Source organism: Chelon labrosus (genome assembly GCF_963514085.1).
Source record: "Chelon labrosus genome assembly, chromosome: 13".
NCBI classification, from domain to species: domain Eukaryota; kingdom Metazoa; phylum Chordata; class Actinopteri; order Mugiliformes; family Mugilidae; genus Chelon; species Chelon labrosus.
The window spans coordinates 12,492,320-12,509,317 of record NC_140346.1 but is presented as its reverse complement, the minus strand read 5'-3'; the positions used below and the strand labels follow the sequence as shown (position 1 = coordinate 12,509,317).

The window sequence follows — 16,998 nt, the reverse complement described above, 5'->3', positions numbered from 1 at the left end:
GCTCACTGAAAAGTCGGCCCCTCTCTCGTGGTATTCACGACTTCATGAGTGGAAATTTTCAGCAGGGTCGGGCTTTAACCACAATCTCACGAGTTCCAGCTGAAGGCAGCATGTGTTCCTTTGCCTGCTGTCACTGGAGGTGGCTCTAAAGTTCACACACTTTCAAGCTATGCAGAGAGGAGTTAAATGTGTGGTCATTTTCATGACTGATCCCAATACTGTTCATAGACATATGCCTGTCTGGATGATGTGTTTTTTTTTTGTTTTTTACTTTTTATTACTGGCCTCTGGTGCTTTTGTAAACCAGTTCAAGCAGGGTGTAAAGTACTCACCGAGTAGAGCTGCTAAGATGGGCCCGAAGACTGAGTCATGCATCAGAGCTTCCCGCTCATAGTATTTACTGCAAAGATAGAGACAGAGAGGTAAGAGCCATCAAGGAGTGTCATTGCTATGGGGTGGGGGTGCCTGGTCTGGTCTAGGTGGGTGGTACATGTCTAAGTAACATCCACTTGATGCCAGGTCCAAAAGTTTCCCAGCAGAACACTGACGTGCGTCATCGCTATAACAACATTTACAGCTTACCAGATTTACGTTTGGATTACATAAATTTCATAATTTGATATTAGGACAGAAAACCCCAGAATTAACTGAGCTAGTTGACAGCTAGCTTCATGATATTAATTGCCCAGGATCTCTGACGTTAGCCTCAGCCATGTAAGCCAGTGAGAGGTTCTTCATAACACAGCTGTTCGTTGAGAAATCGGTACCTGTGACAGACTGATCACTTGCTCTTTATTTCCGAGAGACTGATACAGAAGGTGACATTTACTGTGGGTGTCTTACAACAGATTAGATGAACTACAGAGCCAGATGTCAGACTTACTACATTTGCCCAGTACAGAAAGAATACAACATCAAACCACAGAACTCGTGTTTAAGATGGATTGTTTTTCTCCATTTAACAAGTGTGATCTACATTGTCACATCTGTGAACCCCATCAGTGCATTTCATGTCTGAGGCTTTGATCAGTGAATCACAGTGTGTGGACAGCTTGACGAAGCACACAGTGGTTGTTAGCCAGACAGAGCACAGAACAAAGGAACCAGGGAGCGAACACAGGAGAAGAATGGAGCCCATAAATAGGTAATTCAAGGGAGGGCTCATCATTCAGCAACAAAGCCTGGAGTGGAGAGCTGTGAGTCACTTCGGTGCAAAGGGTAAAACATCGTCACCTGGAGTTGTCCACGATGTACTGCACTAGCTTGTCCAGAACTTTCTCAAAGAGAGCCGTGCGGACCCAGATGTGTTTGATGGCCTGTGCTGAAAGGGGCTGAGGGGGGCGGCTGGTGGTGGAGGAGCCCTGTCTCCTCAGAGGTTCATGGCCTGTGCTTTGGGTTCTCCTGTAGGGCACAAAGAACAAGTCACAGCTATTAGCAACCATTACCACAGATAACAGCTCATGGGAGACAAGATTTTTTCTTAAGTGCTCAGCTAGTTTTAATTTCTATCTGGAAAAAAACAAAAAACATCTCCAAAATCAGTAACAACTACACTACTGATGCACCAAAATAAATAACCTTTGGCTCTGTGAATAATTCTGAAATATAATATAAAACATCGAGAGGTTGGAGCGATTAACAACCTTTTAACAATGATTCAGAGACACTGCTGCTATTAAACTACAGCTGTTTTTGATGAAACACAAAGTGAAGCACAACAATGTTATATACGTGCATTATCCTAACAGGAGTCCCAGGCTGCCCCTCCATTTTAACCACGGACAGCTCTGGAGAACAGGTCACCAGTAGCAATTACACAGTTGGGCAGGATTTATTAACACGTACCGTTTATAGCTCAGTTTCTCCCAACCCTGAGAGCACTGAGGGGAAACATTAGAAAACCAGAAAGAGTCTGCAAATGCCCAAAGCTTTGTGGTGTTTACATCGGTTTCCTTAGCCTGAATTGACCCTTTTTATGAAACGGGGACCCTGGAGACAGACCATATCTTTTTCAGGTATATCTAGCAGGTTAACCTTTAAAGACATCTAAAGATTGGCATCTTGAATTCATCAGGGATTCAGCCGGCTGCTTAACTAAGAATAGTGTGCTATTAATCGAGATCTGTATCCACATGATGTGAGGTATAAACAACTTCACCTCAGCAACCAGGATTTTTTGCATTTTCTGACGTAAGCAAACATCTGAGCCATAACTATGATGTACTTGGACACCACAAGGAACAGAAGCAGAAATATCATCTTCTTCTTCTGTAAACGTTTGTCCTGTGAAGGGTTGCGGGGGGAGGGGGCACTTGTCTTAAGGAAACTCAGCCAAATGGGGTCTGTTTTTGGTTCTTGCATGGACTGACACTTAAAATCTCTCACATTCCAACAAGCTTTAAATCAGGCCTTTTGTTTTTTCTGGACTAGTCCATTCTCTAACCTATTTATTTTTGAACTTTCAACTTCAGCTGTCAGACAGATGGTCTCACATTATTCTCAAGCATTCTTTGACAGATGGATGGACTCAGGAATATAAACTGTAAGGTGCAAACTCGATTTCAAAGGTTTAAATAAGATTCACCTGTCACTCCCTACGGAGATCTTATCCATTGCCACCATATCTGAAACCAATGATTCTGTTATTTTGTAGCTTTGAAGACGGCCTACTGATTTTTTGTGTGAACAATCTGCTTTGAAATTTTAACGGTTACTACAAAATGTTTGCATTGTACGTCATTTTTTATCTGTATATCAATTTTACACGGCTATGGAATGGGTCATGTGTGCACCTGATGCTTAATCTGTGACGTTGCATCACCAGTAGAAGTTGTATCATATCAGCCATGCCAATATAAACCCAGTCACTACTTCATTAGGTACACTTGCACAATTTTATGCAAACCAAACTGTCCAAGAGCTAAGGTGTCCCTAACGTGCATTTTATCTGACACAGTAGATTCAAGTAGATGTTATACTTCGCAGTTGTGGAGTTGTTGGAGATTTATATGCTCAGAGGTGTTTCTAATATTCTGCCTTTTAATTAAATGTTCTTTAACACACAAAATAGAAAATATGTGGTGCAACATGAGGTTGTAGGAGCTAGATTCATGCAGAAGATAAAAAGTCAGGATATTTAAGCCTTGGCAATGTCAGTTTGACAATTATTTCCTATCTTTTGTAAGTCCCCCAGTTCCAGAAATTTAAATACTAATCCCCACAGCTCAGATTCTTTCCACAAAGCAGGCAGTCTTGATAGATTTTATAACTTATCATTGCACAAAGTTTAATATATTGCAGAAAATATGTTTTTCCAAAAAACTGTAACTACTAGATGCATTCAGGGACTGCTTATAGTGTCTTATGCTTTTAAGGAAATTCTCATGAAATATTAATGCCTAATGTTAGATATGATTTATCGTCTACTGCAAAATAAGCAAACAAGACCGGAGCTAAACATATAATAAGAGTGTCTAGACAATACGGTTTTCTCAAAACAAATAGCAATTTGTCATTTTACAAAGGTTATCATATTATCTTCTAAATCAGGGGTGTCACACATACGGCCCGGGGACCAAAACCGGCCCAGTAGGGGATCCAATCTGGCCGGCGAGCAATGTTCCCTCTAATTTTTCATGTGTCTGGGCATACACAAAAACTCTGTGAGTACACTGTGGACCACTGTGAGCAACATCACACGTGCACACTGGGGCCACACACCAGTATCACACCTGTCCAAAACCTGAGATCATAGCAAGTTACATAGTTTATCAAAAGAATCCCATTATAGCAGTAATTTCCATTACTTTTAATATAAGTGATTTGGCCCACTTAACATAAAAAGGACAAAAATCTTGTTGTTCATGAGCTGTGTAGTATGTTATATGTCAGTGTGAGGGTCCTGCTCTTGTCTGGGTGAGGAAGAGTCCTGCTCTGGAAGAACTGACACATGTACACCTTTCAGAGATAAAATAAACCCTGTATTAAAAAAATATTAATATTAACAGATTAAAATAAATATCTTTCTTAAGCAGAAACCTGTCCTGCTTAACTTAAAAGTTTTTCTTTTTACCTATATATTATATTCATCTATTTATTGTGCATAGTGCTGTCTGTGATGTGTGTGTGTTGCTTGTATGTCTTTATGCCACTGTCAAAGACAATTTTCCATTTTATGTAAGTTTTATGGACATTAACGAAGTCTAAGTCTAACTGTATAAATGAATATAAAACAATAGAAAGCAGAACATTCCTCTTGTAATAGTGCAATAAGAAAAGTTCAAACAGAAAGTTTGAGGAAAAGTTGTAGCTTTGTTGTCTTCCGGTATCTTCTTCTCAAGCAACAGTACCTCGACCAATGAGATGAGCAGGATTCCCGCTGTCAGCTTATTGGTCACAGTTTACCGTAAATGTTCATATAAAGCGCCTTGTTACTCGTTAATTACATTGACATTTTACACGCTACTTTTGATTCTCACGGTAACACGGGACAAAGTGCGTCCTGTTTCAGCTCAATACGGGACGCGTACTTTTGTTTCTAAATACGGAACGATTCTGTTTTTCAAGGGAACGATTCTGTTTTTCAAGGGACTGTTGGCAACGCCAAGTTTTGCAGAGCAGACCTTTCTCTCTCAAAAAAGAAAAATCTTACCCAGTTTCACCGCTGGTTCTTCTGTTTGCACACACTCCGACAGCCATTCCATCTTAAAAGAACTACATTTAATGTTTACTTTGTCTTGGTGAGTGGATGCGCCACTGCCTTAACTCCGCCGCACTGTTACCCAGCTAACCTGCAAAACACCGGCGCCGCGGTGGATATGGGGGGGGCACGTACTGTCATGATTGGCAGCGTAAGTGAACCGCATCATATCATTGGCTGGACAGCTGTCACTCACTGAGTTACATTGCAAAATGGTACATAAACAAATAACAATTTACTTGTTTAATTTATTTACAGTTGATGTTGGATTTTTTTATGCGCTGCATTGATTTTCTTGTGCGCGGAGAACGTGCGAGCAGTGCGCGATTGCGCAAGCGCGCAGCTTAGAGGGAACATTGCCGGCGAGTGAATTTGCAAAGTGCGAAAATTAAATTAATGACATTAACTGCAATTTTCCAATAAAAGTATTTGCTATTCCAAAATGGTCCACTAGGGGTCACACTGTTTTATTATGAGTTGCAACACTAGATCAAAACAGCAGATGGCAGCAATGTGCCGAAATTGCACACTTTTCTTAAGAAATTTCTGGTTGTTCACAAAATGTTTCGTAAAAAGATACTTAATTAAATGTAAACATTTTCATATGTACTTTTTTGCACTAAAACAAAGAGAAACATATGGAGTTGTCGTTATTTATATGTTATTACGCTATTACGTTACTGGTCCGGCCCCCTCAAGATCAAATTGGGCGTGTGTGGCCACTGAACTAAAATAAGTTTGACACCTCTGCTCTAAATAAAAAGAAATGGTGCCTTTGACCATCAGGAGGCAGCGTTTAACAGCACAATAGTCCGTCACCTGCTGTAGTTCTTTACAACTCATTAATATTTACAGATGACAAGTAATAGTAAAGTATAATGATTTTAATAATATTAGTAAATCAGACAAAGTGTAGCATTTTATGACAGACTTCAACTGCCAGAAGCATCTCATGAATCCAGAGGTAGCTGACTGAGCGACGAGCACTTTCATCCCAGAGTTTGATCTCTGCCACTCGTACAGCTATCCGACAAAACCACTCACACACAGAAGTTTAAGTGTGTGTAAGTGTGTAAGTGTGTGTTGGCTGAGAGGGGCTCAGCTGACACAGTCACGATGTTAGCAGTCCCCAGCGTGTGTGTTCATATGTGTGAAAGAGGGGTTTCAGCTTAGTCACGATTTTAGTATTCCCCTACCACTCTCAAGGAGGGTGTTTTTGTGTCTGTGTTTAGAGGCAGTACTCCAGACAGAGGGTGGCGAGGAGCATCATGATGACATCAGAGATGAGACAGAATGCAAAAGAGATGGTTGTTTCACATGAAATGCTGTATGATATGTATTTAATGTATACTGTTTGTGTTTTCCACAATACTAACCATGTCCATCTTCTTAAAATAAATAATAAAAATTTAAAGCTGACAATGTCTGAGCCACTGATTTTTTTTATGTCGTTAAAAATCTTGATAGTTTGACAATATGTTTTTTGTACCAAATTCGTGCAGTAAAAGATTATGCACATAATGCATATAATCCCTAACCATGGACATAAATTCCATCCTACTTTTTCATCCATATGCCAAAAATGCACGACAGAAATTGGTGCAACTCATTGTCTTTGGTCTCGTCATAAGCAGCAAAGCTACTGATCTGTTCTAATTATCTGATGTATAATTAGAAATAGAAAAGATACTGGGTGTCTGGGCCTCCCAACCAAGCACGTTAAGTAACATTAACAAATAAGAGATTATATTGAGGAAGACCACCTTACTGCACTGGATCAGTGAAAAGGAATCAAGGGTGAGAAGCTGACATAGAGTATTATTTGATTTAGTGCCTCTAAAATATCTTACATGCCTACTGCACTCAAAGGCAGATCAGTTATATATTAGAGCAAACAAACTTATGTTTTAATCTAATTTATTTATTTCTGTATTGTAATAAGACTTGAAACATAAATGTCTGCACATCTTATCTTAGTCTCATGTGTTTAATTCTTGTTCTTTAATTTTCAGTTAATAATAATAATAAGGTCGACCGATTTAAGGCAAATTTATGCTCTTTCATGCGGGTTCTCATTATGTAAAACCAATCATCTGCCCAAATGGTCAACTGTGCGTGTTGTTGACCCTTCTGCGTGAAACCCGAAATTTGCGACTGAATGGACTGTACACAATGACTGCACCAGCTCCATGAAAACAAAAGGGTTGCTTTGTTTGGGATGCAGCTCGTGGTTTCTGAGCCCGGTGCATCAGTGCATGTCAGTTCTGCAGCCCAGTCTGATCAGCTGCTGTGCTTTATTATGAAATCTTCCTGTGAAGAACTTGTAGCCATAAAACACAGTGTCAGAGCCAGAGTTACAGAACAATCCATGAGATTCTGAAATGTCTCTTATCCACAGAGCCCATGGCCTTTTGGAGTTATAGCTTTGTACGCGTAACTGTCTAAATTTTGGGATGTATTCTCAAGTGGTGGAAAATTCAAAAAGTACAGATTAGGACAGGTTCAGTTGCTGGATTGTGCCACTGAATAAGAAATGTGGAAATGTGTTTTCTTGTCACATGCTGAATGTAAATGTAACAGGACCCTTTGATGTATGATGTATACAAGATACTGAGCTTGACAGGTTAAAATAGGTAATACAAGGGCTTACACTACATTAATGTGTCCAAAATAAAAAATAAGGTTTGGTTCATATTTGGTTAAGGTTTTCACGACAGCAACTTTCTTTTTCTTCTTCTGCTGTTGCAATCGGTGCTAGAAGTTGCTTAGATTTAGTTCAAATAAAATGTTTTATAAGATCTATATAAATGTGAGTACACAGTAACATTACTGTACATGCATCACTCAGAAACCACCTTAATGAGCCGCATCGCACTTTTTACGATCATGTGTTGCCTCCAAGCATCTGTTCAAATAAGTGTATAATCTATTTGTAATTATAGAAGGTTTGGCCAGATGTGTAAATCTCTCTGAAAACGTCCCTGCCTACACTGTGTCGTGTCTCCTCCTCCACGACGCTGCCCTCCGCCACTGGTCTTTGCAAATTTAAAATGTCAACAAATGTCAACATGTAGCTAACTGAATTGATTACAACGATTACGACAAGATTGCATTACAAGCTGACGAAGGAATATGAATGTGAAAAGGAATACGTCTGGCTGATTTATTAGGCGTCTGGATTTGCACGATGTGATCTTCCGTTCTCGGGTGTCTTGGATGACATGATCCGTTCAGATGGAGGGATCCACTGACATTTTTTGTGGGTTTTAGCAGATGTGACGTTTATTAAAAACAACAAGTTTGATCGGTTGAGAAAACAAATGTGGTCTGAGATCTGAGCGCTCAAATGCATCCTCAAAGCATCCTAGGTGTGTTCATAGCATAGGCTGTATATAAATATGGACAATGTGTCGCCACTTCCTTGCATTGGCCAAACTGACGATATTTTTTCTGGGGATACGGGCAGTGGCATATCGCAACTTTGGAGCCAGAGTCTGTGCAGTCCAAGAGTGGAGATAGCCTTTATACTGTCTGTGGTTCATACCTGTGACTAAAGCTAGCGTCTTGCAATCAGATTGCCCTGGGCAGATGTTAACGCGAGGTCTGAACAGGGCCTTAAATTGTTTGTTCACACGATGTAAAACCTTTTGTGGCCTTAATCAATAATTGCGTACTTCTCGTTAGTTAATGAAGAGTGCCCTCGACCAAACGTAAGCCAGTACGCTCAAAAGCCATCTTGTATTTTGTGCTATGCAGTTTTAATAATGATGATGAAAAAGCAATTTGCTTTATTAAGACACAGCAGAAAAGGCTCAATGTTCTACAATCATTCATTCATATTTAATAAGTGATTACTCTTATTAAATATGATATTCCCAAGCTCCCCCTTACCGCTTTGAATAAAAACAAATAGAAGGGGAAAAAATGTAATCCATATTAAATCTTGTGTAGTGCATCAGACATTGCTTCAGCAGTTGTCAATGTTTTTCTTCATTTTCCTCATGTATTTCTTCACTTTAAATAAACCTGGAACCTATCCCAGCAGCTATTGGGCAAGAAAAAAATAAAAATAATTGTACAGCTTGGTTTGGCCACTACTCTGCTCCTGGATTATGGTAGTGTTAGCTACCCACTCCGGTCATGTAACCCTTCTTATAAATCTCAGCCATAAACCAGAGTCTCCCATACAACACTCTTTTTTATTCATTTCTTGTGCGTTCATATTGTACGATTTGTGTTTTGTTGTGCAAATAAATAAACATTTCTATGAATACAAGATTATTAAATCTCCTTTTGTAATAAAGTGGCATTATCTTTTAATGTGCACGAGATTTGTTGCCATGGCAGGTCTGCAGCTGGCACTGCAGGGTAGCAAATGAATGCAGATGATATGCTAGCCTCGCTTTTTACCCTCTGTGTCAGAGAAACCAAAAAACAGGGTGTCGTGCTGGAAATTAATCACTGTGCTCTCTTGGTAAGAAACAGATTAAAAAACGGAGTTAGAGACGAAAGGCTATAAAGGAATACATCCCATGGCAATGACACAAGGAGCCGTGGCGTGGTCTCCACTTGCAGCCTTTGGCAAACAGAAGTTTAAGTACAGCCCCTCCATCAGACCTGCCCCTGGCACTGAACACACACACACACACACACACACACACACACACACACACACACACACAGTCCTGCTCTGTAATTACCGCTGACTTCACTGCTGTAACTCTTTATTCCACTGCTGATGTCTGTTCATGTTATTTCTTTCTGTCTCTTGTCTCCCATCATGCTCTCTGGTTCTTTTGCCGGCAGTGGCGCAAACCACATTTCCATGGCAACCAGGGTAAATGAGAGATGGAGCCCTGAGGTGGGATGACAGGGAGAAGGGGGGGAGGGTGGAATCTTGCCTTTGTGTGTGTGTTTTCAGTGTGCTTGAATGCATGTATGGATTGTGGCGGAGGGGTGTGACTTGTGCAAACCAGACCTACACACAATAATAAGCTTTAATGTTGTGTGCAACCTGTCTGGGGAAATAAAGGCCAACGAGATGTGACAGATGAACGAGAGACAACGGCTGATATGAAGACCGAGAGCTGCGCGCCCGGCGTACCCAAACACGTTTAACTCCGCTGATTTACATCACATAACGCAGCCATGTCACAGTGACGTCTCGCCACACACACTCCGTCCGTGCTTTACTGTTTACTTGTGCATCATTTATAGAGACATGGGTGTGTGTATACTTGTGTGTGTGTGTGTGTGTGTGTGTGCTCGATCCCCAAAGCTTTCTGTCCACAGCCCTAGAGAGACCTGTGGAAGTCATGTGGCTCAGCCTAATGGACAATTAATGGGCCTGCAAACAACTCGGCTCGTACCTAAGTGTCTGTAGAAAAAGAAGTTTATCATACGCTGTGTGTGCATATATACCCACAGAAACACACAAGTACAGACACCTCTCGTGCACATACACACCTAGACAGAGGCCCAGGGCTTATCACAGTGTGTGCAAAGATTGCTCAGCTTTAGTAAACACTCAACAGACCAGAGATTGTGCCTGCTGGTGATGGAGTGTCATCTGCAACTGTGTGTTTTACATGGACATGTTGACCGGGTATACCAGGAACGAGAGATACCGAAATCTGTGCATCTGTCCAACTGGCAGAAAATAAACTACAGATTAGTTTTCAGCAACATTATTCATTTGAATGATCATTTAAGTGTGAACTTTATAATCATCTCTTTGATTTCATAGTATTCGTAAAATCCTCTTACATAGTTGCAATGCGCTACCTTGTGCACAAAATCATAATTAAAGATCAGGCTGCTTGTAAAGTGAAACCGGCATTAAACCGGCATGGCTTTATTCTGCTATGTGTGTTTCTTTTTTACAGCATATATTTTAATTTACCGTAGCAAGAAATCCTTAGATCTCTGAGTTCCATTTCGTGGTATATTCTGAATCACTGACACGGCTTAGTGAAATAGCTTCATAAAGTCTAACAGAGACTTTATGAAGCTATTTCACCTGTTCTTTACCTGATATAACAAGTCACATTAAACTGCAGGGGTACCTTTGTAGATTGCATGTGTTCCTGTTATTGTGTCACTGATGGTAGATTAATTGTGCCTGATGTTAATTAGCTTATGTTCTGCTGCATAACGAAAGCTACACTTTGAGTCTCATTATCCTCCACCACAAAGTGGGCTGTAAGTGAGGAAAACGTTTCTTTCTCTGAAATTACGGCGGCAGATTCACTTAATTTGCATTAAATATGAAATCAAAGCTGCGTTGTAAACAATATGTATTGAGTAATACCTCAGGGTTTCATAGGGACAGCCTTGTATGGACAGTAGGCAGTAAAATCTAAGCAACGGAACGGGGGAGGAGAAATCTGGGTGAACCAACCTGACCGACCTGGTAAGATCAGCTTGCTGCTGGAGCTGCTCTTGTACTTTACGGCAAACCTCGCCGGCTGTGTCGTAGACTTTGCCGACCTTGGTGAACAGGGCTGCGATCTTGTCGCTGCGGAGAAACCCGGCTGCCCGTCTCTTCAGCAGGTGACCTAGGCAGGCCTCGATGGCAGCTGAAGATGAGCGAGAAGAACAGAGAGTAGAAAAATATCAGACGGAGGTTGTTATGCAATCTTGTCGGACATTCATTGTCACAATTAGCAAAGAAAAGTGGATGGCATTCATTGTTTACCAAAAGGATGAAAAAGGTGCCTCTATTACATACAACAACACAGGTTACGCACACAGATTTTTTGTGGCGGAAGACTGATCATGCCCCAGCAAATAACTGCCAGGTCAATTAACAGCGAGTAACAGTGATGTAGACATACATTTGATCTGGAGCACCATGGAGTTGAATTTGTTTATAGCACATGGCTCTGATTGGTTGCAGGATTACCTGATTGAGCAGAGGTGTTTCTTTTCTTCTGTATATCAACTGAAAAAACCTCATAATGAAATCCATAAGAATAGAGTCTGGATAGGCCAAGGTAAGAACTTGTTAAACCGAGTTAAGACCATGGGTCCATTAGAATCAAAAGGGTTCATGTCATGTATTTATGTGTTAGGACACTAAAACGAAAGATTTTAAGTAGCTCATTGGTGCCATTTTTGGAAAAAAAAAAAGGTTTTCAGGTTTTATGAGGCTATGCATTTTAGCATTGCACACAATACAGTTCTGGAAACATCCACCAGCAGGGCTAGTTGACTTCTTGCTCAGGTGAATGGCTTGAAAGGATTAAAATGGTATGGCTTTTTTAAAATCTTAGTAGATCTATGAAAGGTCATTTCATGTTTAGCTTTTTGTTTATTTATGTTTTACGAGCCTAGTGTAAATCTAGTGTAGGAGAAACTGTTCTGACATGGAGTACAATACACATAACCTTGAGCTAATGATGTTTAATAGTTCAGTCAATGTGTAATTTTAGAGCTGAACGCCCCTATGCATAACGACAACAAGTTTGTGAATTTCAAGTGTCCTCTGCATCCGTACAAATGTGCGGGTGGGGCTAATCTCTCCGTTCCATCTTTGTCAGTTTTACTAATGGACTTGTGTGTGGGGATAATGTAATTAGTAAACACTTTCTCCTTGTTCTAGGCAGTAACCTAAAATTTGATTTTCAGCAGTGAGGTACAATCCCTGACCACCTGCAACATCCTTAAATGTTTAGAGGACTTAGAGGAGGTAGCAACGTGCGTGCAGCTGCTTCCTGAGCTTGTCTTGTCCGTTCATTACGCAATAATGTTAAGATGGGCAGCAGAAAACCGGCGAGAGAAATCTGCAAAAAAAACAGGTGGGTAGTAAAAGTAGAATATTGACAGTACAACAGCAGAGTGCAACTGTGAGACCTTTACGAGGCATTGTGTAAGAAGAGTAAGAAAATGTGTTTTTATAAGCCGTAAAATATACAGTATATGGTCTAATACGTTAACTGTTTAATTATTTGCATATACTGTATATGGTGCCATAAATGTAAACGTTTGTGATATGTGTATCAAATGTGACGAATATAACAATGTGTGTGTTCCATTGTGTGTTTATTTCCCTCTCCAGTCTGCTGGGCTAAATGATGTGCCTGCGGCTATCTCAGCTGAGACTGGGCCAGAGGCGGGGTACACCCTGGACAGGTCGCCAGTCTGTCACAGGGCTAACACAGAGAGACAAACTGCCATTCACAGTTGTTGGACTGTGGAAGAAGTTGAAGTACCTGTGAATAACCCACACAGACACAGGGAGAACATGCACACAGAAAAGCCCCAGACACCACCGTGCTGCCCCCACCATCCATCCATCCGTTAGGGCCAGTCCCAGCAAACATAGGACGAGAAGCTGGGTACACCCTGGACACGTCTCCTGTCTATCACAAGGCAAACACAGAAAGACAAACAACCATTCACACTCACATGCACATAAATTAACCTAACACGTCTTTGGAATACCAGAGGAAGCCGGAGCACCCGGAGAAAACCCATACAGGCAAAGAGAGAACATGCAAACTAGGGATGTCACAATAGGTCATCCCTAGTTTGACCTTCTGTAGTTATTTGTTTTAGGACTGTCACAAACCAAATCATGTCCATGTAGCATCAAAATGTCTTTGTCTTCAAAGTTGCCAAAAGAAAGACCAACAAGAAGACGACTTCTTCTGTTTTACTGGCAGCAGGCTAGCATCAAGGCTAGCATCAAAGACAAAAAGAAGAAGAAGAAGAACCAAAATCATGTGACTAAACTAATACAAACACCTGTCAGCTGGCAGGTAGGAACCAAGAAACTATTTGCTGTTAGGAGTCAGTGCCCCCCAGTGTAAAGCCTCCATGGAGCAAATTTGTGATAAAAAGATAAAATTAGTCTTGTGTAGGTATGTTTTTCGATATATAAACACGCTGTCATCTCGTTGTGCTGTTGTTGACTGCAGAACAAGCAAAGAAAGTATTTGTGAACATGCTTGAAAGAAACTATTTAGCAACTTATTTTTGTGATCCATTTTAATGATAATTGCTACCTCCCCTTTTCGGAAGTAAAATTTCACACCGAGTCCAAGTCTGAAGTTTGTAGCTCTGCCTTAAGTGCAAAAAACAAACAGCTTTCGTGCTTTATTGTACATTAGAATATCAGAAACACAAAAGTGGCCCAGGGAAATGCATCGACTCATATAAAGAAAACAAGGGAGAAATTGAGGTAAACAGACTCTTTCTAGCTATGACCCATCCATTAGCTCTCTCTCTCTCTCTCTCTCTCTCTCTCCTTCTCTAATTGCTGCTTTAATGCTCAGCCATAATGACTTTTTTAGGGCTGATGGTTGAAAGCAACATTGTGACACAATTATTCAAGCAAACGTAAACAGAGAATTCGTCTCGGACTCGTTCTACTGTATGTTTTGAAATTGGTTTTAATAAGCTGCAGCATTACCGGTAAACAAAATTGAAGTAAAGGTTGTCTGCAAAAGGACTGCATTCATGCAAATGGATCTCTATGTAAACATGCACTGACCACAGAGAATATCTTGATTAATTTTTAGCAGGAGAGTCTATTTGCTGGACGTAATTTACGACAGGTTTGAGTTTTTCAACCGCAATGTGAATCTAGTGGATAATATTACAGTTGTAGATATTGACCAACAACATAATAACTCTGTGATGCTGCGAGAAACGGTGGTTTATGAGTGCAATAGTCTACTTTTACTGCCGCTCTTGGAGCCTTATAGGGACGTTTAAAGAGGCTCGAGGCTTATAGTCACAACAGCCTCATTCTTGCATATTAACATGTCAACCTACGGAGAAGTATTGTTGGTAATACCGGTATAATGTAAATTCCTCCTTTATCCCATTAGAAGGGCCGATGGTTGGGATTAGCAGCTGTAAAGTTTAAGCTGAAGTGCGGGAACATTAATGCACTAATGGTTGTTTCTGTGGAAACACAAAAATGGAGCAAGTAGGCGAGCAGATCTCCCATGGGAGAGGCCGCACCCGGCTCCTCTCATTCTGCTGCCTTCCCTCACGGCTGGCCTGCTAATTCATGTTTTGGGTGTCTGGGTCTCTGATGAATCATCAAATCCTTTTCTATTATGCACATAATTGCCTTCGTACTGGGGTTGAGGAAGAAAATACGCAGAAATAACCGCTTTCATTTTGACATTCTCAGGACAACTAGAGCAGAAAGATGGCTCATCCTAGGACCGCTACAGTAATACACGCTCACAGTACATCGCCAGTGTGTTAGCAGCAGTTTCCTGCATTATATGGCAGACACAGGGCAACAGTCCTTCTCTTTTTTTCAGCCTGCTTCGGACTCCACCGCCTCATGAGAGAACTTTTATATTCAAAACTCAGCTTTCTACTTTCTACCCACGGAGTGGATTATATTAGTTTACGAACCGAAGAAAACAAGACAAGATTTTACAATTACGAATAATGATGAAACGCATTCTTCGTCAGTGAGCAAAAACGAAATACTAATGTGTAATACATGAATGGGCATATTCACAAATTTGAATAAGCGTAAACAGGCATTGTTCATCGCACACATCAATCTGCGGATCCGTTCGCTGCCGCTCCTGAAGTGAAACGGCTTCCCCAATGCCAAAAATATCTCTTGCTCAGAGGATTTAGTAGATTTAGATGCTTGATCAGTTACACAGCAAGAGGATGCAAGAAGCATCTCAGGAACTTTCTTTCCTTGTCAGAAATCGAAACACTTAAGTTAATATAATAATAATAATAATTTTTCCATTTATTGATTCCTCATGGGAAAATGTTTTCTCAAAGCTGCATCTTTACCCCACACCTCCCACCCATTACATAATGTATATGTGGGATATGAACCTGTGCAGGGAGACCCCATTGGATTTCAAGTCCAATAGCAAATGTTTTAATAATCTACTTCCAAATCATCACTGGGTCCACACCAATATACCTGACATGACATTTGTGTCCCCTAGACTCCACTTTCTTGAGTCTCCTTGGTAGATCAGATGAGTGTTTGTCAAGGGATTAAAAAGAAACAGACACAGATACGGGTGAATATGAGGCTGTGTGTTTTCACCATCATTACTGCCTGAAACTCGGCGTTAGATCGTGGCAGCCTTAAAGCCTACTTTGTTATAACCGTGTTAACTTTATTTTACTTATCACACAATTTCTCAACGGTATGTTTCCAATTATTACACTGAGCCTGCTCTTTCTCAACTTCCTTCACCACAAGGGAGAGGCTAGGGTTTTTTCAGCTGACAAAGATTTACAAAACGTGCTTACATTTGTGAAGTCTTAATGAGCGCAACATGTCCCTTCAGGGAACAATTACAGCTGTCTTTAACTGCTAGATAAAATGTTTGCATTCAACGCCAAACTGAAACTGTCCGGACGGTGGGCTGATAGGAGCATCTTTATCCCAGTTTGACTTGGGATCAGATCTTAAGCCTGAATATACTGCTATAGTCATGAAAGCAGTGAAGACGTTGCTTCCATTCCAAATAAAATCCTGGCACTTATTTATTTGGTTTGCAATTTGTGTTTTGTTGGCATGGTAGCTGTATTCTGCTAGCTGGCATTAGGTTTCTGGCTACATGTCAAGAATAGAATAGCAGCCACATTGTAAACTTCTGTGTTTTCATACAGACAGAAAGACAAACAAAACACTACCGAAGTGTTCAGAAGTGCCTTTGTGGTAGTTCCCCAAACACTAACCTAAACCAATTCTAAATCTAAAACGATAAAACCAAGCTTCATTTAAACGGTTAAATTTGGGCGCTCCAGTATTTTGGTCCCCACAGAGTAGATGCATTTTAGTGCCAGGTGTGAGCGGGCCATTAGTGCAGTACAGTGGATTTAACTGCTGCCTAATAGGACTAATGAGAACCATACAAGAAATATTCCTCTGAACAAAGACAGCTGACTAAAACTCTGAATGGAGCTGCAGAGGGGCTGCCATTTTTGAGGAGTGCACATATCCATTTTACAGACTTCAGATTCAGCGGTAATATCAAATATATTTTCTCTGTGAAAATATTAATGTATTTTTTCAGTCTATTGAACACAAAAACTCTAATCACATCTTATATTCTTTATTAATTCTCCATCTTAATTTATATCAAATGATCTGGTGAATTAGTGTTTTTTTCTTTTTCTTTTTTTGCTTATTCTTCACGATTGTGCCTCGAAAGCGTTTGTGCTGACACAGAAAATAGATTAAGCGTCTTCGAGGTAGTGGCAGGTGGATCTGGAGTTGTCTCCACTGAGATCATTAGCAGATCTAATGAAGACAAAGCTAATTAAGCAGCACGACTCGTCTCCTGTCC

The 16,998-nt window shown here is 40.6% G+C and overlaps 1 protein-coding gene across 1 annotated transcript in view; it reads right to left on the bottom strand.

The window, feature by feature from the left end:
* The window catches only part of sgsm2 (small G protein signaling modulator 2), a 76,409-nt gene that overhangs the window by 21,625 nt on the left and 37,786 nt on the right, over positions 1–16,998 (bottom strand). Inside the window, exons 3-5 of the mRNA XM_084558966.1 lie at positions 11,109–11,277; positions 1,234–1,401; positions 333–400 (exon numbers count right to left, since the gene is read on the bottom strand). Of these exons, the coding sequence (XP_084415092.1) occupies positions 333–400; positions 1,234–1,401; positions 11,109–11,277 (405 nt within the window). The remainder of the gene's footprint in view (positions 1–332; positions 401–1,233; positions 1,402–11,108; positions 11,278–16,998) is intronic.